Genomic DNA, 26902 nt, shown 5'->3' on the forward strand with positions numbered 1-26902 from the left:
GAGTAGTGTTATCTGGGTTAGGTTGAGGAAACCGGACTCTTCGAATGTTTCTAGTAGGTACGTAAAGAAGATGGAGACTGGCGGTATCGGACGTGTCAGCAATTCTACGACATAGAATGCCATTACAGGCCTAGAGAAACTGGAAAATATATTCTGGTCCCTATTGATTGCTTGCTGCAAACGCTAGCCTTAAGTAATCGATGTTACAGAACTGCGAGGTCAAGGCGGAAGGAGATGAAGATTTAAAACACTCGGTTGGAGTGATGCAGGTTAGGGTTCCGATGAATCTTTTAGGTTGCAGTCAGTCATATTGATTGTTTACATGCCACTATACAAATTAATAACTAACCTGTTGTCCTCGGACGTAAATGGATTCTTTGAAACGACTTGAGGGACAATGATGTTGTATTCTGGATTCATCTGTCTGGGGCTTTTGGTTCATAGCAATGCACCAAAAGCCTTCCTTTGAACTGCGGGGAATTTGTTAATCAGCTGAACTACCGTCATCTTTCCTCCTATGCATGGCACATGTCCGTCCCACCTCACCCCCTTCATTTGATATCCCTAGCAGTTTTGTGTAGAGTAAGAATTTATCTACACGGTGTGCAGTTGTCTACAGCCCTAATGCACAGTATAAATATTAGTTTATATCTGAACTTGACGTCAATGATTGTTCTATCGCTGGAGTCATTGTCGTGCTACAGAAACTGTCCGGTTTGGATTGCGCGTGGCGTCTCAGGCAGCTGCACATTGTGCAATTAAATTACGGGCGTTTAATGATGCTGAGTGGCTACTCTCAGTCATTACTCGGGCCCCCGTGTTTCGCTTGCAGCCCAGATGTGGTGGTAGGCAGAGAAACAGTGGATCTTTCGGGATTAGAATTGCGGATAGTCGCTTATTCAGGCAATATAATGACGGAAATGTCTCGATTCACGAAGTAACTGTTAGTAAAAAAACCTCTCAGGTTTGTAGAAATGAAAACAAAGCGGTGTAAATATGGCGATTCTATCCGGAAGATTCGCGGATCATGGATTATTCAGCTCTTCGCTAGTTCGTCGTGACCGGCCCTGGATTTCGCCGAGCCTCTTATTACTTTCCCTCTGATTAAATATTGTTTTGAGAATTCAGGTTCTTACGGCGATGAGTATAACAACGGCTTGCGCCGTGTAGTCTGGTAAATACTGACTGACGTTTTCCGTAATCAGAACGATGATAATGGAGTCCTCTGAAACGTCTTTTAGTATTTACCAGACTACACGGTGCAACATTCCAGAAGACAGCCATCTTCAATTAACGTACGTGCGAATAGAACGTGTTCCTGATTAGCACCAGAGCTCAGAAATTCGGACCGAGGCCGACTCATTTTCTGACGTAAGCAAATTGCGTGGGAGGGCACAGTTTGTTGCATGGATACCAACGGAGTAAACGGGGCAAATTTTGGAGTTGGAAACAGTCGTGTGACGGAGTGAGAGGGAAATTGTAGATCGAAATCTACTCCCACCCGTTCAACTTCACAGTCCCATACCCCGGACGATTCTACCTACGCCGTCTCCCTGTTACAGTGCCACGATTGACGAGACGCAACACACCCACACACCGGTTGGTTTTGTAGTGTGCCAGAAAAGTAAGCTTTATGTCTTGTGCAATTAAAATGCTTTCAACCTGAAAAATCTTAAACAGTGGATATTTTATACCTCGCACTAACTGCATGGAGCAGTTCCCTTCTTGAGAAGGAAATAGTGATTGAGTTAATCAAGGGATTCCCCGCCTTTTACAGAACCCTAAGTTTCATTGTTGTTTTCACAACAGTACGCCTATGGTCCCTATCTTAAGCCAGATGAATTTTTCGACAATGTCATTCCACATTTCTTTGTCCATAGTTTACGTGTTTTTTTTAAAAAAATTTAAAACCGCAGTCCTTCGGCTTTCAATTGGGTGGAAAAAGACCTTACTCCTTAGAATTAGTCCAAAGAACAAGGTTGAGACTAGCCCACACTAGGATGGGTGTGCACAAGAAATGAACAGAATTCTGTTGGCGAAGCCACTTGGAAAATATCCATTTGGAAGACTAAGAAGTAGACGTGAGGGTAATCTTAAAATGGATTACAGGGAAATAGGTTGGGGGTATCGGAGGTGGATGTAACTGGATCAGAATTGTGTCTAATGAAGATTTGGTTTTGACGATGATCAGACTTGCGGTTCTGCAATACTACAATATTAGTTCCTCCAGTGTCACATTCTTTGAGTCTGGTTCCTTCAAATTAACGGCTTCAGTTCAATCCCCAACGAAAGTATGAAGCGCTTGTTACTGGTATGGGATGCTGGTGTGCAGTCTAACCCTTCTATGAATGAGCAAAGACTGAATGAACTTGCGCGATCAATGACCGCCTACCCTAACTTACTGGGCGAGTAGAACCCTTGTCCAAAATGTTGGATGCAAATCATTGTAGGTTAGGAGCACACGTTGGACTCCGTTCCTTGCGTGTTGGATTTCTAAAATCAATATAGCATGTATGCGGGGATACTGAACAGCGCAGATTCTCTCGTATTGGCCATCATATTAGTTTCAAGCATGCGCCTTGACTGACGTCCAAACTGCGTGTGTATTGTCAATTGATATCTTAGATTACTGTGCTCTTGACGCTTTCCGTTTGGTACCTTAAATGTCTTCGTTTCAGCCACATTGTTCCCCACGGCGGAATACTCCGGATGATTTTTGCGTGGTTATTTAGACAAATATTATCGCTGTAGTTTGTGTCAATTAATTACTTAATTACTTATTTAATACTACTGGCACCATATTAAATAATCTGCCTTTCTTGGAAAGTACGCTGTGATACTAGAATATTTCAGATGGATCTTTGGTTTTATGTATTGGATACTTAATATTTTCAACTAATTTTATTGTTAAAAATAAGTCAAATGTTTTAATTATTTACTAGTAATTATCACGAAGGAAACTTATTTTGTCCCGTCATCTATGTACATTTTTCACAAATTTAAAGTAATTCCATTTATATTTTACGCTGATATTAATTAAACTGAAAGTACATAAATCTGATTTAATATGCTGGTTTATTGTTAACACTGTAAATGTTACGTCACGTTCGCCCCTTGGATTTATTGAGCTACACCGCCATTACCAAGGAGGACTCACTACAGCGTTCATGCTTGCTGCTGTAACTTCGCTAAGGCAGAACTTTTAATCGGAAATTTGGCATTACAAACTTCTGGAATAGAACTTTGAAAGATATTTTGAGAGTTTCTGGGTGAATTGCTCATTGCGCCTAACAAGTACTGGATGTAAAGTTTATATAAATCACACTCAAGGAATTTGTTTTTAGTGTATTTCTTCTGTCGGCTTCTCAACCAAGTTGGGCCAGATCTATGAGACTTATTTATAATTCTGAAAATTGTCTCTCGCATTTCATAGATACTTTGAGCTTCGTTTCGTTTCATACTTCTGAACCACTTGTAATAATATGATGTCCATTCTTCTGACGTGCTGACGGGCTTTCTTGAAGTCTATACTGGACTTCAAGAAAGCCCGTGATTCAATTAGGGTGGAAGTATTATGTAGCATTCTAATTGATTTCGAAATACACTGAACCTATTTAGGCGAATTAAAGTCTGTTTAAATTAAACCTATAGCAGAGTCCAAACATTTATCCCGTGCATTTCCCATTCAGAATGGTCTGAAACAGTGCCATAATACCATAATAATAGTTACACGTTTAACTACAAATATCAAGTAGATGGAATGCTGTTTACCTTTTATGTGCCTACGTTTCTTGTTACATTTTCTGTGACTCTTTCAGAAATCGCATCACTCTATTGTGGATTAAGTACTGAATCTCTCAAGTTACTATCTTACTTGATAATGATGTGAACCGGTATAAGTTTTGGTACGCATTGCAAGATAAACCTGTGTGTAATTTATTCTTTATCGGCGGAATTGAAGTTCTAAAGTTTAATGGATGCCGTCTACGATTTGAACCTTTATCCAGCCACATAAAATGGACGAACGTGGGAAGATTGTGCTCAACTGGCCTGATAGTTACCATGGCAACCAAACCATTTACCCTTCACGGACACGCATGCGTATTTCTCGTCTCATTATGCTCCAGTCTTGGCGGGTAAGATGTTATTATAATTACAGTAGTGCCAGTCTTTGGGTTACGTCGCATAATATGGTAATTATATAAATCGATTTTCGAAATGACTGTTGAATTCAACTCCACGCTCAATGTTCGGTAAGGTAAGGACATTTATGGGTTAAAAGTCGGGTATAGCTGTGATAGTATAGGTATAGGTTGAAGCCTTTGTAATTAATTTAATCGTGTATAGAATTTAACTTCGTAATAACAAAATGCTAATTAATTTCGCTCGTCTCGATTAACTTTATTTTAGACCGAAGCATCCAACTCTTGCATTAATCAGTAATGCGTTTCGGAGAAAGATGTGAAGTAGACAAGGTATTATTGAATAACGTTGTTACGTAACGTCAGTAATGATGTCTGCCTCCTGTCAGTATGCATGAAATCTCTCTCACTTCATCACTGGTTTTGGTGCAAATATATTCCAGCCGTCAGAATGAAATTCTAGGTTCATACGGCGGTGAAGATGTCGATGTTGGTCTTCTGGGTAGTAACGCCTTGTGCAATTATAAGAACAAGGCAATATGTTACTCTAAAACGTTGGCATGTACCTACTAGCCTACACGGCATCTGAACGCAGAAGATCGACATCAATATTTTACTCTCGTGAGCAGGCTTTCAGGTGAAAGCAGTTCTACTATGAGAATGTGACTTACTCTAAGATGAAAGTTAAATATAGATACCAACCGCTTTAATAGTTAGTAACTCTGCAAGTACTGCCTCTATATTCAGGGCTATACTGAAGATGGAAGCAATGTGTTCCTCAGATCTGTTGGTACCTACCTACAAATTCACACGCCGTTATAATCCAGAGAACCAACATCGATATCTTCATCGCCATGACAACGTCAGATATCAGAAACTAAAATTTTTGTTCTGATGTTTTCATAGAGGGAACGGAAACTCTGACTTCTCTTTTGTGTGATTCCAGGATGTCTGTTCAGCGGCAGTGTATGCAACGATCGTTTGGAGTGGTGCTATGATGGTGAGTAGTTATACACTCTCTCGACTGAATTCTATAACGATTTGATAGTTTTAATTAATAATTATGTGCCTTTCCTTTGCGGACTCTTGGGATTTGTTTCACACGTTGCCTGCTGTTGGGGGTTAGACTGACCCGCCTCACGGTTGCGATGGAGAAGTTACCGACTTGGGAAAGGGATCACATTGTAATTTATTATATATCGTCAGATTTCGATTCACATGGTCTGGTACTTTACCTAGTCGATACCTAAGTTCTAGTACTTACCCACATCCTATAACAGATAAAAGACGATTGTAGCTCGCAAAAAGCACACATTTGCACTCTTGTTACTTGTCACACTCCAGAGTTACAATGTTTTTTTGAAACAGCGATGAGAGAAAGTACTCACTAGAGTTTCCGTTACCTCTGTAGTATTGAGAATTGGTTATCTAAATTTTCATTTCCGAATGAGCGGTTTTAAGAATAAACATTCTGAACTGGTCCTCGAGTAACATGGCCAGTTAACTAAACTAGAAACTAACACCACAAAGCTGATTCTGTCTTGAGACTTTGATGATAGCTCGCCTTGTTAATAAATTCTCTACTTCTTGTGAGAATCGAATAAGCATTATCGTGTTCACAAGAACCGACAAGGGGTGGTCATCCTGGTTAAGGGTTGGTTATGGGAACAACAACGCCTCACCGTAAAATCGAGTATTGTACGAAACGTTACGCAAGGACTCGGATATTTGTACCTGATTCAAACATTTCGAACCGGGTAGGTTTTGTGCTTAGGTTCGTTTGGAATTATATATAACTGAGCAGTATACCAGTAATGAAAGCCTGTAGGCAGAAATAAACCAATGTTTATAACAAATTTGAGGTTTCCACTTTGACGGTGGTCGTGTGGGTTGTTGCATCGTGAATTTTTTTAGCTAATTAGGCCAGTTCACGTTGTCTGATACTTTCCTAACCCCACATAAATTACCCTCTTCCAAAAACTTCTCACTTCAGTATTGAAACTGAGTGCAGAACATTCTTCCAAAATGTTAGCACATGGCCAAAATACTATACGGTGTATCTCATGTAATTCACTGGTTTTCTCTCCTCTACTTTTTTTATTATTATTTTTCTATTTATATTTTTTTACAGATTTCGCTTTCGGACGCTGCCTGCAGATGTACTCGAGCTCCGGAAACGAAGAAAAATACAGGTAAGTGTTTAGCATAAGGAGAACAAAAATAGGCCACTCTCTACAAGCTGTTGCTTCTTAATAATAATGGTTCAGATGCTATCCCCAGTAAACACTCACTTTATTAGTTTCGAATGTATTTCTTGCTACTGTGTAATGGTCTTCAGGGACAAGGTTTGACCTGGGCTCATTGACACGTTATGTAGCGTGGTGTGAACGTTATGATTACGATGGTTGTCTTAACAATAACACTATTAATAATGATAATTTTAACGCTAACCAATGCACGAGTGTCATTTAACAACAATCTTCAGTCAGGACACGTCAGAAGAATGCTTGGCTTGCAGAGAAATTAAAGCATACACGAAATATAAAGTTACGTAATCTAAGCTGAAATGTATAGATTTGTACAACACACAATTTTAGTCAGAAACCAGAAGATAAGAGCTGGAACTTCAAGCTATAAATGGAAAATAATATTAAAATCGACGCTTAAATAGGGCGTGAGGGTGTGAACGCGATGCAGTGACTCAAGACGTTATCCGGTGGCGGTCCCGTGTGCACATGGTGATGAACCTTGACCTCTATAAAAGACGAAGAATTTCTTGACCAGATGAGCGACTGTATAAGCTTATCAAGAAGGACTCTTCCCCACGGAGTGAGTTACTAAATTATGTAGTGCGTTAAAGAATGCATTATTGTTCGCAATGGAAGTGTGAACTGTTTTCATGGACGGCTTAATATTCAGATATTATTCACACCTCTAGTAGTTTCATCCTTCAATGAGCTTCATCCAACATCGATCACTCACTTTTGTAGCCGTAAATTGCGAAAACAAAGGTAGGAAATAGAAGTATTTTGTTGATCATCGAGCACTGAAACATGTCTGTTTCAGCTTATTGTACCTTTGATTTGATGTACTACCTTTTCCTCAGGTATGACCTGAAGCGCCATGCTCTACACGTTCTGGAACGGGAAATGCAACGTCTGTTCACACTGGGATATCGATGGAGTCACACGTACACACAGTGCATTCTTCAGGGCGTCCTCCACGCCATCCGATATGGGTGAGTTATAATATGTACCATAAAACGAAATACGCCTAAAGCGAATTTCAATAGTAGTGGATTTCAGACCATTGCAGATCACGAAGTTCGAGCTTTATTATTGAAGTGGCAGCTTTATAAAGAAGAGCTGAACTGTACAACGTTAATTCCTTACTTATATTTATTGACTTACAGATTCATATTAGAGACTATATTTTAATTATGATGTTATCTTACTCTTAACAATAATTGTTATAAAACTTATATTTAGCTAAGTCCTTAGTTTCATGTTACATATAATTAACTAACTAATGTTGATAAAAGACTGTCGGGTTACAAACCACGTCAGGTGGCTGAATGGTGAATAACCCGAGAGCCTTTCATCAGCTTCAGTCGCCTCGAAAGCTTCACTTTATACAACTAACTAATGCTATAACTGTGGACGATTGTTGACCTCATAAATAGATAAAAAGTATCACGCAAAGAGAGGTTCATACCCACGCGTTTTTTATTTAAAACACCCATGCGGTTTAAAATAGTCAAAATTACTTAAACATTTTATAAATTGTTTTAGTTGTGAATTAATATGGCACTTTCCGTTTGTTTCTTAATTACCCCATTAACAGTCATTGTCTTTGGATAGCATTAAAACGTCGATGGTTTCAAACATTGTACACTGGTTGTGAAAATTACAACTAGGCTCTAATAAAGATTAAAATCTTCTCCCAAGACAGAAGTAAGGAATTAAAGAATCTGTCCAGTAGAGAAAATATTACGAACGTATTATTTATGTAAAATATTGTAAAATGTCTGTAGTAATAACATTGTATTAATTAGATCCAGCAACGTTAATGCTTTCGTATTACACATACTAAGAGAAATAAACATATGTCAAATTAAAATTTTAAGATCGAGGTTTTCGTTTATTATTCTATCTTCAAGAAAGGAAATGTCGTCCTCACTAACGTTCCAAGTTTCTAGGTAACCCAGTATTTTCAAATTTGCACAACTATGTAATAGTATGTCAATAGTCCTCCTAGTTAGCTGTCTATCATTTAGTTCTGAGACGTGTAAGATTTCCAGGTTTCTGAGTCCCCCTAACTGCACAGCCTCAATAAAAATATCGTCACTCAAGATTTTTATCCCTGCGCAATAAAAATTTGTTAAATTTGCATAATATCGCAAGTGTTTATTGTACATAGTAACATCCGAGGGATTATGATAAATTCTTAAGTTTGTCACACTTCCAAAGTGAGGTGTTGCAGGGTGGAACACTTTATTTTCAGGTACCGGCACGTATATGCAACTTTCAGTAATTAGATTCTTCACGTTAGAACACTTCATTATAATGTCACAAATATTCACATTTTCTACATTAATTAAGATTAGTTTGTCTAGTCTGTATCCAACACCATTAAAGACGGCTTGCAGATTACACATTTCATAATCACTGTGTTCAATCTTTAGTTTGACTAGTTTAGTCAGTACAGTCAAATTTGACAGGTCCAAGTTAACTCTAATCAGTCTTACACTTGTTACATTGGGGCATTTCTCTGTTAGAATTGTTACAGTCTTAATTAGACCAGAATAGTGGGTTATTTTCTTGAGATTTTCTGTTACAAGATCATCAAGAATGTGTATGTGGTTTTCTGCAACATCGATATTTCTAATTCCCGACAAATCTGTGAGCAGCACCTGATATAATTGAGTACTAATGGACGTTTCACTTATGTTTACGTAACTTAATTTCGTGAGTTTCTGTAGGTAAGGTACAGAAAGATCAGTAACACCCTCTGAGTAAGCAATTCTAATTCTTGAGAGATTATGGCAGTGCAATCCCAGTTGTTTTACCACTTGGTCGGAGCAATGACAAATATATTCAAATATCATCAGTTTTTTTAGATGATGGATGTTACTTGCCAATATAGCCGAGTTATCAATATTGCTTTTCATATTGAAAACCAGAACAGTTAAATTAAGGAGGTAATCAAAATTTTCGATCACAAGCCTCTGTGGAATACTGGACCATGTACATGGCGTAAAATAGTGTCTAATGGAAGGGCACAAAACAGACCTAACCATGTCTCTACACACAGTTTCATACTGTTTGTCATAAGTTGAACAACCACTTTCCCTAAAGTTGTCGTCACATTTGGAGATAGTATCGATAACCTTCCTGAAAACTTCACAACTGATGTCTCTGAAAATTTGTACCGGCAGGGATGTTAAGAGTTCAGAATACATTTCGGATTCGCGCTGCATGTTATAAATCTCTTCAAGATAATCCTCAAGTCCAGTTATTGCTGCTTTATACAGTTTCTCGATGCGTGTCTTACTTCTTTCTTTCAGCAGGTCGCTAATTTCTTTTATCAGCTTTTGCCTCATAGTCGGAGGCTGTTTTATTGGCGGCATGTTGGTATTTGTGACCTGAAAATAAATGTTAATGAGCAATTTTATGTGTATGTGTTTGAACTGGGCCCGTTAACAGATTTCTTTCTGTCACTCTCTTTCCAATTTACATAACAAATTCCCGTGAATATTTGTAATATATATAAAAATACGGCTGATTCGTTAAATTGTTCAGTGTTTGTGAGATATGAGTTATCTGTTATTTGTTACAAAAGGAGGTCTTCAACAGCCTATCCAGTGAGTGCTGTATGATTCTGTGCGTACCCCGCTAACAAAACGTTATGGATGTGCAATAAATTCGTAACTTTTATGGAACCCGAGGTTTATTGCCGTGTTCGCAAGAGCCCCGCCACTGGTCTTTATCCAGAGCCAGATGAATCCAGTTCATGTCACCCCATCCTATTTCTCCAAGATTAATTTTAATATTATCCTCCCACCTATGTCTAATTCATCCTTGTGGTCTATTTCTTTTTGGGTGCCCACCAAAATTCTGTATGCATTTATATTCTCTACCATTTGGGCTACATGCCCTGTCGATATCATCCTTTTTTGACTTGATGAATCTAATTATATTTGGCCAGGGCTACAACTTATGAAGCTCCTCGTTATGCAACTTTCTCCGGCCTCCTAGTATTCCACTCCACTTGGGTCCAAATACACACGCTGTGTAACATTTCGTAACTAGCTATTTTACTGTGAGGAGTTATCCCCACACCCAGCCTCTACGCTGGAGGACAGTTCCTTGTCGTCTATCCCCGACTGCTTATTCAATATATTCCCAACCACCCTCCATATCTGGCGGCGGTCTCCTCCACTGCAACCTGAGTACCCACGTGGAATTTACACACAGACAGTGTATGACAAAATATAACGCAGTTTGTGGTAAAATTTTCTATACAGTAATAGAGGTTTAGATGAAAGAACAGTGAAAAGAACCAATTCTGTAACGCGCGTTATATTTAAAAGTAAATAACTTGAAATTTGAAAGTTAAGTTTTATATAATGGTATCTGCAAGCAGACGTTTTCTCTTATGTGCCCACGAAAACGGACGAAACTTTATACTTCGGACTGTGATATTCACTTTTCGGTCTCTTACCAAGATTTCGAAGTAGCACAGAATCATTAGAACTTCAGCATTACATTATTGACGAAATCCAGAAATGGTATAATCGGATTCCAGCTACGAACGAAGAACTGGTGGTGAAATATTTTCCAAATGAGGAATCAGAATTTTATGGTCAAATTATCATGACATTCGCTTAAAACACAAAATGTCGGAATTTCCTTTGAACGATGGCCACAGAGGGCTTTCGAATAACATACCTAGATTTTCATTGTCAATGTTACACTGATAATTTTTTTTGCATGTTTCAATATTCCAAAAGTTCGTTATTAGAATTCCACTTAAATTAAAATACATTCTTAAGAAGCGTTCAATATTAAATTTCGCTCGATAACTCTAAAGGATTTAAACGTGGTGCACCAATGATTAATACCCATTTTTGTGATAATTGTAAATGTTTTTTAAGATAGAGAAATTAGCCACTTCCATGTTAAACGTCATTAATGTTAGTGATGGTATATCTAAAACGTAGTTAGTGAAGGATATCCCATACGGACCTTCTTACCACACTTTGATGATGATCGTGTTCCGGTTCTCCACAGACTGACAGCCAACATTGCTCCCCCCGATTAGTGGTGCTGTCTAGCATGCGGTAATGCCAACAAATTTCCCTTCCAGACAGGGAAATTGTTGTCCCAGTTTTATAAATTAGTTTGTTTCTCTTGTGTTCATCGTTTGTATATGTGGCCTGTGTGCAGTCCTTGGAGTTTATATGGCTTGAATTATATACCAAAAAAATTTATGTGCGCATAATTATGGCTTAAATTCCGATTCCTTTTGCGTAACTTGTAACGTGTAAGTCGTGCACTTAATCTCGAACCCCACCAATGTAATCTATCACACACACTGTTCAGTACAAGAAAAGTAATAAATTTATTATTGTCTGTCACGTAATATATAACCCTGTTAATCATATATTGCTCTTAGTACACATAACCAAAATCTCCTTTATCTAAAACTGAGCTTGATGTCCCAGTTTTATGCGCGACTTAAAACATCAAAGAAAGATGAAATACAATTTTTATTCCGACATTTCTCTGTTCTACAAAACGTAAATTCCGTTTCTTGTAATCATCGCTCCCATTTATAATAATGTGTGCTCAAAATGGTTATGACTGTAGGGGCATATAAATTGGATTGGGAATAGTGTGTTCCTCCGGTAATTTCGGAATACCGGCATGGAGAACTGATGTCAGAATTAAGAATGGATTTATGCAAATGGATTGTGCTAACGTGGCTTGAATCGAATCCTAGAGGATTGCATGTTTTCACATCTAGTGGTGTTTTGATATCAGTCGCTTACAAATCATAAACACAGAAAGCTACGCTTCTTGAAGCAATATGATTTTAATTTAGTTTTGTGGATGTGTATTCGTGTTTTTAGTACTTGGTTATGTTTAGAAAATTATGTTATTATGAAGTTAGTTATACATTTTATCTATCTACGTATGTTAATGGCTTCTCTCGATATTTTTGTCAATAGATTACTTTAGACTGGGATATATTATAGCCATTAGATTGCCCAATCTAATCTAATTAATGCTTCGCAAATATGTAGACTAAATACACAGAATTATCTGCTGTAAAAGCTGCTGTTACGGAATGAATTCAGCAGGAGAATTTTATATAACTTTTCAGCAACACGTCAATTCATTTATGTGAACTATGTTTTGTGAACCTTCGGGTTCGTTGCCGTGTTCTCAAGTACTCGTCAATGGTCCCTATCCCAAGCCATATGAATCAAGTCCAACCAACCCATCCTCACTTCTCGAATTACGATCACAAAACATAGTTCACATAAATGAATTGACGTGCTGCTGAAAAGTTATATAAAATTATTGTGTGGCTGAGCGACTGTTGAGTCCATCGAGTACGAGAGAAGTTGCAGCTTAAGTAATAGTATTATTCCACAATTTGTGTCCGTATAGACCCTTCACTTTTAACTAGTTTGATAATTTCGTTAATTATAATCATCCCGTTGCAGACCTAAGGCAGCAAGCTAGAGACTTTTACGATAGTGAGGGCATTTAGAGTGAGTAGGGAAGATGTATTGGATTATGGAAATAAATTATGGTAACATAGTTGTAATCGGAGATTTAGAGAATCGCTTTCTTCATATTTAATGGTGTTGAACGTTTGCATTTTGATATGTCAGTAGCGCATGTTGAAGTAGAGCCTTGTGAAGTTTATGTTGGAGGGGTACGCTGGTTTGCAGGAGGCTACTGTGAACAATGAATTAATTATGTTGTTATGAGAATAATTATAACTTTCTGGCAATGTTTTGGCACTGCTGTTGTTATGGCTTACCAACTGTTGCTCTCTGAATTGGGATATATTACAGCCCTCGTAATTGCAAGCCGTTTCCATGTCATTTATTTTTGTTTTACTGTCGGTTCTTTCAGTTTCTCATAATATATAGCGTCTAGTCACAGGTTGATTCGAAGGATTTGGCCGTGTTTAAAGTAATGTGTTATTCTGGTGTATAAGAGTAGGGACTGAAGAAATACAAGAGTCAAGTTATTGCGAATTTTTATCGCATAAAATTCTTAAAATAAATGTTATTTTAAATGGTTGTCAGTTATAAACTAAGGAGTCTTTTGTTATTAAAATCAAACGGCTGACTCCGGGGAGTTTGGGGAACGAATAATCGCTGAACTAAGAAAATTTCCCTAATTTTATGAGAGGCGAAGGTCATTACTCTGTTGGCACTAGCCCGCCACTGAAAATTGCTGAGCCAGTTGAATCCAGACCACTCCCTCGTAATCCATTTCTTTATTACCCATATCAATACCTCCTTTCCACGTGTCGTCAGTCCCAGCAGAACCACTTAGTAGCATTGTGGTCGAGTATTTTTATAGCAAATCAGACTAAAGTCTTATTGGGGGAAGGGGGAATAACGTGTTTACGGTTATGATACTGAATTCAGTACGTAGATGTACCTAGTTCCGAGGCACAAAATCAGTGATGTTATGAAAATAATACCACATTCCATGTATTACACTTCTCCATCGTCATTCTATAAGCTTTATTTCCTTAATGTACCTCTCCAGATTACTTTTTGACAGTAATAATGGGTTTCATGACTTTCCGATCCACCTGAATCAGCGTTACGACATTCCGCTTGCCTGCTAAATGGTTAATAAACACTTATCAAGGAACCTTTATCAAATTTATTGTAATATGAGCCAAACAAAAATTAAAGAACATTTAATTACTACCACCAGAAAATATCAGTAAAACAACAGTCCTGAAGTCATCTTCCATTATTTTATTTTCAAATTCACACCACAATTGATACCTATATGAATGCTTTTTTACTGCTAAGCAATTTTCACAAAAAATTCTAAGATTCCAGTTCAGTATGCTTGTTATTTAACGGAACACTTAATGAATTCCAAGCTCTTGAGCAATTAATCATGCCACGTCTTACAATATTACGAGATCGACCTCACAAATGGATAAAACAGTTTCCTGATAAGGGTTCATTTAATTATTCGTTTTGTATTTAAACCATCCATGGGGTTTATAGCAGTCAAAATTAAGCACTTTACGCATTGTAGCCATTAATAACTGTCACATTTTAAAATTAGTGTATTCAAGCGCCTAGATTCCTATTTGTATTTCTTCACACCTTGTTAAAGAACAGTTGTCTTTGAACACAGTACACAGGTCAGCATAACGAAAACTAAGCTGTAATGCCACATTAAAATTTTCGCTTCTCGTAAAAGTTACTAATTAAAATAATCTGTCTAGTGGAGAACATACGAGACATTGTACGTATAAGGCACTGTAAAATACATATAGTAAACCATACGTGTACAAAATAATACTCGTGCAAAGCATATGTAGGAATGCCTATGAGTGAAATAATGTAGACTACCAACAAGATTATGTGTGTGTCAGTATCTGAAGATCCAATTTTTTCTTTTCTGTTTTATGTTTAAGTTGACGTATTTGTCGTTCATTAACTTTAGTCCAACATTCCAGGTACCCCAGGATTGTCAGGTTTTTACAGTGACGTATTAGTCGCTTAGCAGTCTTCACAGTCAAAGTCCCAAACCTGGTTTCTTCAACTCGAAATTCCTCGAGGTTTCCGAGTCCACCTAGCTTTATAGCTTTGTGTATTGAATGGTCATTAATGATTCTCGCTCCTTTGCTGTACAATTTTACCAGGTTTACGTAATGTATCAAATGTTCGAAGTGCACCTCATGCCCAACAGCCTCTGTCAAATTTAAAATCTGCGTACTTTTATAGTGAGGTGTTGCACGATCGAACACTGCATGTTTCCCTGATGGCTCGAATATGCACTCCTCAAGACTCAGAGACAACAGAGCAGAACAGTACTTTATAATGTGGGAAGTGTTTACTTTTACAACATTATGCAGATGTAGTTCGCAAAGTTTAAGCCCCCTATCTTTCAGGAACATATTCAGATTTGACGTTTCATAGTTTCCACCTGTAATATCCAGCGATTTCAAGCTATTTAATGCTGACAGTTTTGAAACATCCTCATTAACTTCATACAGTATTATACTAGTTATGTTAGAGCATTTCTGTATTAGATTGTCCGTATTAATAATAGGCCCTCGATAATTTGTTACCGTGTGGAGACTCTCTGTTGCAATATTACCCAAAACGTTCTCATGTAGATCTCGACAATTAATATTTTCAATTTCCGGCAAGTTTATGAGTAGTAACTGATATAATTCACAAGAGATTGAAGTTTTCGACACATTTACGTATTGTAATTTCTTGAGTCTCAGTAGGTGGGATACGGAAACATTAGTAACAGCTCTCGAGTTGCTCAGACTGATAACCTTCAGCTCGCTGCAGTGCAACCCCAGTTCTTCCACAACTGTGTCTGAGCAATGAAACTTATATTTAAACGTCTCCAACTTTCTTAGGTGATGGATATTATTTGCCAATAGAGCCGAGTGGTCAATTTCCGTTTCAGTGTCGAAGATCAAACTAGATAAATTATTGAGACTATCCAGTGTTTCAATTACAAGTTTCTGTGCAAAACTGGACAACATTTGCGTTGTATCATAGTATGAAATGGATGGACACAACACAGATCTAACTATGTTTATGCATGCAGTGTTATACTGTTCATCATAAGCTGAAAAATCCCGTCGCTTTAAACTCTTATATTTTGAGTCATATTTGGCGATGGTATTAATAATATTCCTAAAAACTGCATAACTTATGTCTGCAGAAACTTGTATTGGAAGAGTTGTTAAAATTTCGTAGTACGAGTCGGCTTCTCTCTGCATGTTCTGAATCTGCTGAAGGTAAACCGGAAGTCCAATTCTTGCTGCTCGAGGTAGTTTCCGGATGCATGCCTTGCTTCTGGCTTTCACGATGTGGGCAAATTTGTGTACAAAGGATTCTGTTATAGTCATGGGCAGTTTCACTGGTGGCATGTTGATATCTGTGACCTAAACAAAATGAATTCAAGTGAGAAGACAGTACATTTGTTTAAACTGGAATAATGTACGGATTTCCCTCTATACACTCCGTTTCAGTTACAGTTTTAAGACAAATACCTCACTATACAGAGGTTATGTCACAGTAGCTTTGCCGTACACGAAGAGCACATAAAATGTACTTCGCACTACACACAAGTAGCCTGTGGAAGTGGCATGAATAAAACGGCAATTAACCGAAATCAAAGTCGTTCCAGATCCACCTTCTTTTATTTCGGGGGTTTAAACTAACTACGGCAGGCTGCATAATTTGGCAAGATGGCTGGCTGCGTTTCTATTATCAGGATAATATATGTATACATGGTTCTGAAATTAGCATCGTGGCTTCATTTCCATAATTAAGAACAAGACTTTCTATGTGCAGCCCAAAGCCTACTTTCTTATTACACAGTCTTTATCCTAAAAATCTTATACCCTGTTTTTATTGTGGTGCTTAGTTAATGTAAATGTATTCTCCAAAAACGAAATATATTTTGATTTGCGAGTTGGCTTGTCGCGTTTCATCTCAGTCGTAGGGTTGAATTTAAGTTAGAACTTCTGATGCTGGCAAGTATAAACAGATACAAATTATTACACGATATTTATATAATTTTCGAAAATGTTCTATGCATCATTTCAATACTTTGTATATAGTGCCCTAGAGGCACTCCAACACCACGAAACCCTACATCGGCCATGGAATTGTGCATTCTAGAAAATTAAAATGTACGAATCTGTTGAGGCATGTTTTATAAAGATCCTTCAGTTGGTTAGGAAGATTAAAAGGGACGTGAATACAGCTGGCGTGGTTTTCGATGGTAATTATGACAAACCCGCCGATTGTTCTACTCTGGAACTTCGTTTCAGGTGTCAGGCCTAAACGAATTAGGCATTTATGAAAGAAATATGATGCACACAGTTCAAGGTCAAATCGCCTGTCAGCCTGAAGGGCTTAGATGGGAAAGTAGTAAAATATGAACCGAGTTGTACTGCATGTTACTGTTAGAAGCAGACTTCTTTTACGTCGTAATTTGGAAATTAATCTGGCATGTGGTATCTTAAGATACATTCTCATTTGGATCCATGATATTGAATGAGATTAATATTTTAGGTTACGATATTCAATTTCTCGGACAGTTACCAAGGCTTTAACGAATGGAAAATACTTTAAATGTTATCGTATCCATGTCGTGGTTGTATCTGATGGTGAATACTTCAACACAGGAATATGAGAGATTAATTCAATATTACATTACCGACAGAAACCTAATTTCGTGTAAAGCGTAAATTGACGACTATGGCATGATAGTGACGTCAGTGTACTGTCAAATGTTACACAATTTGTCAAAATTATGTCAGTTCTGGCAAGTTTTTGCATATTTAAGTCACTTCGATAAACTCGTTGAAAAGGTAACTGAAATATGCAGGGATACGTTGTTGATAAGAAAAGTTCAAGATTACGTTTCGCCAGAAAGGAACTTAAACGTGGTACAGCAAAAGATTACTGCCCATTTTTGTGACAATTGTAGACGTAAATGGTTTTTTTAAGATAGAGAAATTAGCTACTTCCATGTTAAACCTTATTAATGTTAGTGATGGTATATCTAAAACGTAGTTACTGAAGGAAATCCCATACGGGCCTTCTTACCACACTTTGATGATGATCGTGTTCCGGTTCTCCACAGACTGACAGCCAACATTGCTCCCCCCGATTAGTGGTGCTGTCTAGCATGCGGTAATGCCAACAAATTTCCCTTCCAGACAGGGAAATTGTTGTCCCAGTTTTATAAATTAGTTTGTTTCTCTTGTGTTCATCGTTTGTATATGTGGCCTGTGTGCAGTCCTTGGAGTTTATATGGCTTGAATTATATACCAAAAAAATTTATGTGCGCATAATTATGGCTTAAATTCCGATTTCTTTTGCGTAACTTGTAACGTGTAAGTCGTGCACTTAATCTCGAACCCCACCAATGTAATCTATCACACACACTGTTCAGTACAAGAAAAGTAATAAATTTATTATTGTCTGTCACGTAATGTATAACCCTGTTAATCATATATTGCTCTTAGTACACATAACCAAAATCTCCTTTATCTAAAACTGAGCTTGATGTCCCAGTTTTATGCGCGACTTAAAACATCAAAGAAAGATGAAATACAATTTTTATTCCGACATTTCTCTGTTCTACGAAACGTAAATTCCGTTTCTTGTAATCATCGCTCCCATTTATAATAATGTGTGCTCAAAATGGTTATGACTGTAGAGGCATATAAATTGGATCGGGAATAGTGTGTTCCTCCGGTAATTTCGGAATACCGGCATGGAGAACTGATGTCAGAATTAAGAATGGATTTATGCAAACGGACTGTGCTAACGTGGCTTGAATCGAATCCTAGAGGATTGCGATTTTTAACATTCAGTTGCGTGGGCGTTTGAATACTGATACCAGTCAGTCAGATCCATGTGATTCATACAAAAAGCTACGCATATTGAAGCAAGACCGTATGAATTTACTTTAGTGGATACTTTCAATTTCGCAGTTCGAGACCAATTTTTTTGCCGTATATGTTTGTGTGAAACGTATTAGAGCTATAAATTCGCGAGGAATGGGTTGGACTTTATAATAACCTGTATGTATGTTGTTCCTTTTTCAGATGTTCACTCCGTGGGAAATATTTCAGTCCATGTAATTCCACACACTTTCTGAATTGCCATGTAAACTTTTTAAATTGCCAAATTATGTACAGTTGATGGGGGCCACACGCAAGAGCGAACACGTTTTTCTTAAGGTACTCTTCACGACTCTAATAAGTTGACTTTTAAGAGTGTCTGTACGCACACCATTCATTAATAATCATATTTTACGTGAGAAATTCTCATGACAATTATTACCGATTTAGAGCCTGAATGTATAATAATTTATTTTTATTTTATTTTCAACGTCGTTTGATTAATTATACATAAGACGTTACCGCATTTCTTGAACAAAAATGGCACGCATAATTTAGTTCCCTGTTCAATGTGCACTACGTTTGGCTCATATATCTAGAAGAAAACACTGGCTTGCTGTGTCCTGGCAGATAGAGTATTCTTCGCGTAAGAATATCTGGACTTAGGTGGCAGTTTAGATTTTAATAACAGACTCATTTCATGGATAGGAACTATGAATGCATCAATTTAAACTGCCTTGTTTTGATAAGGCTAGGCATTGTAAACTTGCGTACTGATAATTGAGAAACCTTTCTCATTGAAGAGCTCATTACATTTATTGAAACTGCAAACATTACAAAAGTCAAGTCAATTTCCGAATATAATTACTACTACTACTACGATTTAACCTTTTGTATGAACAACGAGAAATATATTATCAGTCAAATACCCTCTACTTTGTAGGTATGTGTGGAAGTTGGTTCCTCACTATGGGGAGAACACTCATCGAGGATATTTGAGATCAGAATCTTGTAGATTTTGCACTTGTCACTACATTTCGAATCAGTCGTTAAAGTGATGAGATATGGCATACCGTGTTATGTCTAAAGGAAAGGACGCATGAGACTATATACGTACCTAAATTACACAATATACCAAGAATGCAAGGCGTAGTTTATTTCTAAGCATTTTTATTAAAGTGTTTGGAATATCAAGCAGTACAAACCGTTTACATATCTAAAACGTAATTAATTAGATTGAGTTTCAACCTTTTATGCTTACCAGGAATATATATATAATGTATATAGTTACGAAATTTATGTTCATTTCAACCAGTTTTGTGTTTAGTTACACGTCACATTTTAATTTTTGCATATTATACTCTTGGACGATTAATTATGCCACGTCTTACAAAATTAATAGATAAACGTAATAAATGGATATAAAACAACCAAGTGCTCTGATAAGCGTGACTTAAAATTGTACGTTTCTTTTATTTTAACTATCTCAAAAATTAAAATTGTTAAATCACTTCTTTACAAAATGTTATTACTATGAATAACTGTATCAGTTTAAAAATTACACATTGATTTGTAATATCAGAGTTATATTCATATTTTAATAACCTAAATAAGTATAAAATCCACTTGCATAATAAAAACTAAGCTGTATCACAAATTAAATTTGCGCTTCAGATGAAAGTCACAAATCGAAAGATACTTCACAGTAAAATGTGTATTAACATATATGTATAAATAACCCTCCTGAGCTTATTTAAAATACTTTAAAAGAAATGTCTGTATATGTTTGATTACAGTATTTGTATATCGAGGTTTCGCGTCCTCACTGTAATATTAATGTTCGAAATAAGCTCTGGATTAAGACCACTCCAACGTGACAAATATCCCAACGTAAACAGTTGGTGACAATTACTTATCAGCAGCTCAACAGTTCTCATAGTCAAATCCCCAGCATTAACAACGAGAAAGTTAGCAATGTTTTTGAGTCCGCCTGTACGTATAGTTTCACTCACAAAACTATCATCTATTTCTTTCACTTTATCGCACTGTAACGTATCCAAATTGATGTAATTTCTCAAGTGTTGCAGAAATACTTCATTTTCGGATGTTTCTAATATTCTTAAAAATTTTACACTCTTAAAATGAGGATTTCCAGGATCCAGGGTATTTTGGTCTGATGAAAATGTGCTCCTTTCAACACCTAGATTTTCCAAGCAAGGACAAAACGTTATGATGTGGGCAATGTTTAGATTTTTAATATTATGCAGCATGAGTTCGAAAAGTCTGTGACCCATACCTTGAAAGGCAGCGTTAAGATTAGATGTACAATAGTCGCCGTTACTCACGCGCAGTATTGTCAGACGAGTTAATGCAGTCATGTTCGAAACATCTGCGGTAATATGATGCATTACTAGAACCGTGATGTTGGGGCATTTCTCTACAATAGTGTCGATACTTGTTTTATACCCAGTGACTATCTTTATCCTTGAGAGATTTTCTGCTGAAATGTTACCTAAAGTGTCATGATTCCGACTTAAGTAGTGGACATTTTCAATGTTCTGCGATTCTGAAAGTAGCATTCCATATAGTTCGCAACTGACTTGCGTGTTCAATATATCTACATAAATTAATTTCTTGAGTTTTATTATATGAGGTACAGAAGCATCTGTAACAGCAGATGAATGAGGGATAATGAGTAACCTCAGATCAGTGCAGTGCAATCCCAGCTGTTCTACCACTTCGTCTGTACAACCAAAAAAATATGTGAATAACTGCAGTTTTTTTAAAAAGTGGATATTACTTGCCATTACAGTAGAGAGATCAGTTTCTGTTTTAGTATCGAGAACAAAAACTTTTAAATTGCTTGTAATTTCCATAGCTTGAATTAATAGCTTCAGTACGAAACTGGACGATAGGTGTGCCGTATTATAGTGCCTGGTGGTAGCAAGTAACACAGATCTAAGCATGCTTCGACACACAGAGTTGTAATTTTCTTCGTCATAAGAAGCAGCAGCCTTGAATTTTTCATCATTCGCGTCAAGCCACGCGATAGAACCGATAATCTGCTGTATAATAGGAATTAGGTCTTCAGTAATCTGTATCGGCAGGGCTGTTAGAATTTTATTAATGTCTTGGCTTTCTTTCGCCACGTTTTGTACCTGCCGCAGATAATCCTCACGGCCAGTTTCCGCTGCCCGAGAGAGTTTTGCAATCCATTCTCGAAATTTGTCATACAGTATATCCATCAGTTTCAGCAGAGTTTTTCTCCTCAGAGCAATGGGCTGCGCCAGTCGAGGCATCGTGATGTTGTGACCTGGAAGAAACATTTTCATGAGGTGTTACATGTGCTTAAAGTACGAAACCGTTTAACGACCCCTTTGCCGTAACGACAGCCGTTAATCGTGACGAGAATAAGCATGTGTTCATGTGCAGGTGATGTGACGTGGGGTTTGAGCATCTTTCGCAGTATCTTTAAAAAATAAATATCGGTTTCACCTCATTATTTTAAAGACGAAGCTTCTGTGGTGAAGTAAAAACTTTATCATAGCAGTTGCAGAAAAATCGCGAATTTTCTTTTTAGTGGGGGAGAGATTACACACAAAAATCGGAAAATTTATTCTGCATTTGATATAGCGTACACTTAAAACCTGGTGAAAATTGTGGTTAAGTCATTCTTCTGCGTTCTGCTTTCTCTTCCTAATGAAATATCTTCAGAAGTCTGAAATATTTATTCAACGGAATTTAATGTTTGCTTCCGATATGTTGTTACCAAGTATTTCTTGCGTTATTCGTCAAGAAGGAAGTCATCTTACTTACAAATAGTATTTGAATTTTAATGTCAGTAACGACTGTTGGTCTAAAGTCGTCTACGCTGTAAACTTTGCATACCGTGTAGTGCATTAGAATATAAAATAAGCAAACTATTAACACTATAAATGACAATAGTACCAAACGCTTTTGGACCTCAAGAGGGCATCATCAGTGGCAACAGGGAATTAATTTATATAATCAAAATGGTTTAAAATATAAATAATGAAGTAGAGTTCTTTGCCACTGATGATGACCTCTTGAGGTCGAAACGCGTTTGGCACTAGTGTCATTTATAGTGTTAATAGTTTGTTTATTTTATATTCGTCTACGCTGCGTTTGTTATCTTACTCTAATATGAAACATCATTCACACGTGCCAATAACTTGTGATAAACCCACAAAACCAGACAGCCTATTTTGTAACTCTCATGCTTTGCATTACAATCCTGATTAATTACAACGGTTCAGCTATTTTAGATACAACGTACTTGACCTTCTTGAGAACACACACGCAGACAGAGAGACACGACTTATGGCAAAGTTTCCCGCAAGGTTCGTACTTACTAGACGTGACATGTCAAAAGGTCTATGGTGAAAGCTATGTTATGCATAAGGGGGCTTAAAGGGTTTAATACAGTTTGCTACATTGTGCCAACGGTTTAAACTAGTTTGCATAGGAAGGTCATGGGAGGAATTTAAAACTTTCTTTGAACCACTCTTTAAACGTATTGTCAAATAGGCCTACGTCAATTCGTGTTATTACTGAAACACCATTATTATTTCATCTGAAATGCGTCTGATAGTTACATATGATTCTTATATAAATGCAATTTCTGTAGTTCTGTGCTTTTAATTACAGTTCTTCCTAATTCAAAAATATCTTACCTGACGAAGGCGTTGTAGATCCGTACTATCTCTCAACTCTTAACTGTGTGACTGACAAGAGCACTAGTTGGTGAAGAGTTAGTCTGGTGCAGAATGGCCACTGAAGCTTCGTCAAAATGATAAATTTCCCTTTTATAACAGCGAATTTCTCTATCATGGGCGCCTTTCCAAACTTCTACTATTTTTGTTGTAAGGCGTAAATACGCACGTTAATTATGTCCAGAAATTGTTTTTGCTCGAAAATAAAATTGTCTTTCTGTCTGAGATAATTCGCTAACTTACTGTGAAATGTAACTTAATTTTAAGATTTTTCATGTTTTTATTTAGATTTTAATATGCAGGCAAATATCATTGTATGCATACTGTGTAAGGTTTGAGGTTTTCGTACTGTTTCAACGTTATTTCATCACGTACTGTGTGTGCGTGTGTGTGGTTTAGGAACGTGCGTCAGTTCACGTAGACAAGCATATTGAAATGAACTGTACAAAAAGTCTTCTTCGAAATCTGTGAAGTGTGTGGTTGAAAAATTAGTTCTGATAGGAGTTGCATAAGAAGGTCCTTTATTCCCTAGCTAAGCTACTAGAAGCTTGTCAAGAAGCGTTCTGTCTCCAGAGATCCGTTTAAGTTGCTGTGTATGTACGTTGCTGAATTTGTTTGCTTTATTCTTTAAATTTGGCTCAGTTATTTTAATGTCATATCAAGCATCAGATGCCGAACATGCGAACTTCGATAGATGGAAATGGTAGTGATTGATCGCTTGTGGAAGGACGGCTGTACTAAGTCAGGTCTGCCATCGAAGCAATTAAGTTACAACAAAGAAATTTTATGCATACTTTGAATAAAGTTTGTTTATTTAAGATGTCAACTCGTTGTTTCTTTTGTGTCGCTTCAAGCCAACACGTGCTAATGTCTAGAAGCGAGAAAGCATACAACAATAAAGGTTAATGTAAATATTTGTATGGGTTTTGGTGCATTTCGATACTTTGTTGTGAAACGCTTATGATGTGGTGTGACCCACCTACATATTTTTCTGAAAGCGCAGAATCTAGATATTCATAAAAGTGATGAGTAAACTAACTGCATGGAATAGTCCTTGACAAGTTAGTCAAGAATTTTATCGTATTGTAAGGAATCTTTCATCTATCATATTGTAATACTGTAGCTGTTGGCGTAGGTATGTGACTTAATGTCGCAAGGTTTTCCTTTATAGCCTGAACTATCACAGTATACCAGTCATACCTTTCTACCGGGAGGTTAAGTTTTAAAATCTCGGCCCTGAGACAGATTGTTTTGACTGACTGACCAATTTCGTGCCTCTCGGTCCCTCCAGACAGACTCCCGGTTAGTGGCATAAGTCAGGTCACGACTGCTTCGCAAATTCCGAGATAGTAGGAAATTTGGCCAAAAGCTCTCCTTCCTCATTCATTCCGATTCATTATTCATTACTCACTCTATACTTGAGAGCTATATATTTTGAGCTACTGACGTCATTAATAAACAAATAATAATAATAATAATATAATTTTCTGTTTTGCATACCTACTCGCCAAACGACTCCCCTGCCATCGAGTCATGGTGGTGTAACCATTTTATCTGCTTTAAAGGAAATGCCGTTTCCTGACTTAAAATACCGAGTGACGGTGGTATACAAATTCAGCTTAATACGGAAGAACTCCTCCTGCAGAAACTGAGGAAGTGGGCGATTTTAATTTTATGTAGGATAAGATTGTTTTTTAATACTTCAATTCCATAGGAGATAGGTAGACTTTAAATCCATAAATGACCCACTCATTGATATTTAAGACTCACAGTTCTACTCCAGTGTCAAATAGGTTTTCAGTAATAATTTTGTTTTGTAGATTGGATTATGACCGTGGGCTGTGTAACCATCTGATAGACCAGGATCTGGAGGCAGCGCTGAAAGTCATTGAGGGAGATGAACAAGTAAATTAAATTAATTTACATAATAATTACTCATGTTACAATGTTATTTCATCAAATGGTCAGTTTTTAAGTTGTCAACAATATAACCTTGTTCAATGATCCATGACTTGTTACACAACATTTCCAGTACATATTTATGTGCAATATATTAACATTGTGAAGTGAAGTGACTTGTGCATGCACATAGTGTTGATGTGAACCCGATGATGACTGTTTGACAATTGAAACATGTAAGACTTGAGGTTCTCACAGCGGTGAATATGAAGATTTCTGTCTTCTGGGTTATTGCGCTGTGTAGTCTGGTCGATGTTAACCAACATGTCGTTCAGAACTGACAGTCGATGCTAGCAACAGTGATACAGTAGTATATTGATGCGAAAAGCGTTGAAAATATTGTTCTTGAACAAGTAATAAGACTTTAAATAGATTTAATTGTATTTTGTGATGTCATTGATTACCTTGGAACAATATTACAATTTATGTTAACCTGCGTCTATTACAGTTTAATCCATACAGCCTGGCGTACGTGTCGTTTACTCCCAGCGCATCAAATCCTCATCCAGAATTTGCTGATGAGGTTTACTTTCCTCCCCAGACGGAAGAAGATGAAAAAGACCTTGTTATGGGTCCAGGAACAGTGGATGGTATGATTCTGTTTTCACATTATCCGCTTGAACGGTAGTCCTTTTCTGAGATGGAGAGAGTAAGGCAACTTGCACTTGGTAGACAAAATTATAAGATGCAACTTAGAGCTCAGAGCTGAATCTCATAGTTTTGCCCCCACTTGAAAACAATTTCAATTGCAGAAACTGAAAAGAAGTTCCAAAGGTATTCTTATTCATAAATAACTTAATTTTTGTGACCAGAATGTTAACAGTATTCTAGTACATACAGGATTTGAGACTTTCGCGGCAAGTACAACCAATAAAATCTTCTTGGGCAGCAATCAGTCTGTATCTGTAATAAATGGCAGAAGATACCAACTTTAAAGGATGACCCTAGTTTATGGAGTTAGGTAGTTAGTTAACAAGTTTATGGAAAGAAGGCATCATGCTTCGGACCGGCGATACGGAATGCGCGCTGGTTCGAATCTCGGGGGAGAAGAAATTTTCTCATGAGATTTCGACCAGTGTATGGGACCGGTGCCAACCCAGCATCGTGAGGAAATTGGGGAGCTACAATGGGTAGCGTAATCCGGTCAGGAAAACTAGCAATGGCTGGGGGTTCGTCGTGCTGACCACACGTCACCCTGTATCTGGTTGGATGATCGTTCACCTCTGCTTGGACTTGTGGACGTGGGGCCAGCAGTCAAGCTAGTCGGCTTAGGCTCTCTGGAGCTGTTACGCCACGGATTTAATTTAATTAATGTCTCACTGTTGATTAACTTTGTCATCAAAAGATTTATATGAGTAATAAATATTTGTAGAAGATCCTAGTGAACATGCTTGGTAAAAG

The 26902-nt window shown here is 37.3% G+C and overlaps 4 protein-coding genes across 6 annotated transcripts in view; 1 reads left to right on the forward strand and 3 right to left on the reverse strand.

Annotated features, from left to right (window-relative positions):
• IA-2 (tyrosine phosphatase IA-2) overlaps positions 1-26902 on the forward strand; it is a 62629-nt gene that overhangs the window by 7158 nt on the left and 28569 nt on the right. For both annotated transcript variants that reach the window (XM_022061351.2, XM_022061349.2), the window contains exons 2-6: positions 5089-5142; positions 6274-6334; positions 7249-7380; positions 25363-25447; positions 25950-26091. In XM_022061351.2, the coding sequence (XP_021917043.1) occupies positions 5089-5142; positions 6274-6334; positions 7249-7380; positions 25363-25447; positions 25950-26091 (474 nt within the window). The remainder of the gene's footprint in view (positions 1-5088; positions 5143-6273; positions 6335-7248; positions 7381-25362; positions 25448-25949; positions 26092-26902) is intronic.
• Positions 7452-11667, reverse strand: LOC110828546 (uncharacterized). Of its 2 annotated transcripts, none has more exons than XR_015537300.1 (2): positions 11390-11667; positions 7452-9786 (listed from the first exon to the last, which is right to left on the reverse strand). XR_015537300.1 is itself a non-coding variant. In XM_022061355.2 (2 exons), exons 1-2 carry the CDS (start codon positions 11479-11481, stop codon positions 8251-8253), a joined length of 1620 nt encoding a protein of 539 aa, XP_021917047.2. In that variant the 5' UTR covers positions 11482-11496; the 3' UTR covers positions 7452-8250. The 2 variants fall into 2 exon arrangements, 1 of the variants encoding a protein (XP_021917047.2); XM_022061355.2 differs by having other exon boundaries at positions 11398-11496.
• Positions 14141-18148, reverse strand: LOC110828544 (uncharacterized). The gene is made up of 2 exons (XM_022061353.2): positions 18007-18148; positions 14141-16331 (listed from the first exon to the last, which is right to left on the reverse strand). The coding sequence occupies exons 1-2, from the start codon at positions 18088-18090 to the stop codon at positions 14781-14783; spliced, it is 1635 nt and encodes a 544-aa protein (XP_021917045.2). The 5' UTR covers positions 18091-18148; the 3' UTR covers positions 14141-14780.
• On the reverse strand, positions 19963-23643 carry LOC110828547 (uncharacterized). Its single transcript, XM_022061357.2, has 2 exons — positions 23504-23643; positions 19963-22122 (listed from the first exon to the last, which is right to left on the reverse strand). The coding sequence occupies exon 2, from the start codon at positions 22106-22108 to the stop codon at positions 20600-20602; it is 1509 nt and encodes a 502-aa protein (XP_021917049.1). The 5' UTR covers positions 22109-22122; positions 23504-23643; the 3' UTR covers positions 19963-20599.

The sequence above is a fragment of the Zootermopsis nevadensis genome, unplaced genomic scaffold, assembly GCF_977971745.1.
Source record: "Zootermopsis nevadensis isolate Lab colony 2312 unplaced genomic scaffold, Znev_1.0 Znev_ptg000027l, whole genome shotgun sequence".
NCBI lineage: Eukaryota > Metazoa > Arthropoda > Insecta > Blattodea > Termopsidae > Zootermopsis > Zootermopsis nevadensis.

Excerpts from the sequence above, each read along its gene's own strand:
- LOC110828544 (XM_022061353.2), bottom strand. The coding sequence starts at position 18,090 with ATGCTAGACAGCACCACTAATCGGGGGGAGCAATGTTGGCTGTCAGTC. Across the intron at positions 16,332-18,006 it reads ACGATCATCATCAAAGTGTG|GTCACAGATATCAACATGCC; the intron begins GTAAGAAGGCCC and ends CATTTTGTTTAG.
- LOC110828546 (XM_022061355.2), bottom strand. The coding sequence starts at position 11,481 with ATGCTAGACAGCACCACTAATCGGGGGGAGCAATGTTGGCTGTCAGTC. Across the intron at positions 9,787-11,397 it reads ACGATCATCATCAAAGTGTG|GTCACAAATACCAACATGCC; the intron begins GTAAGAAGGTCC and ends ATTTATTTTCAG.
- LOC110828547 (XM_022061357.2), bottom strand. The coding sequence starts at position 22,108 with ATGCCTCGACTGGCGCAGCCCATTGCTCTGAGGAGAAAAACTCTGCTG.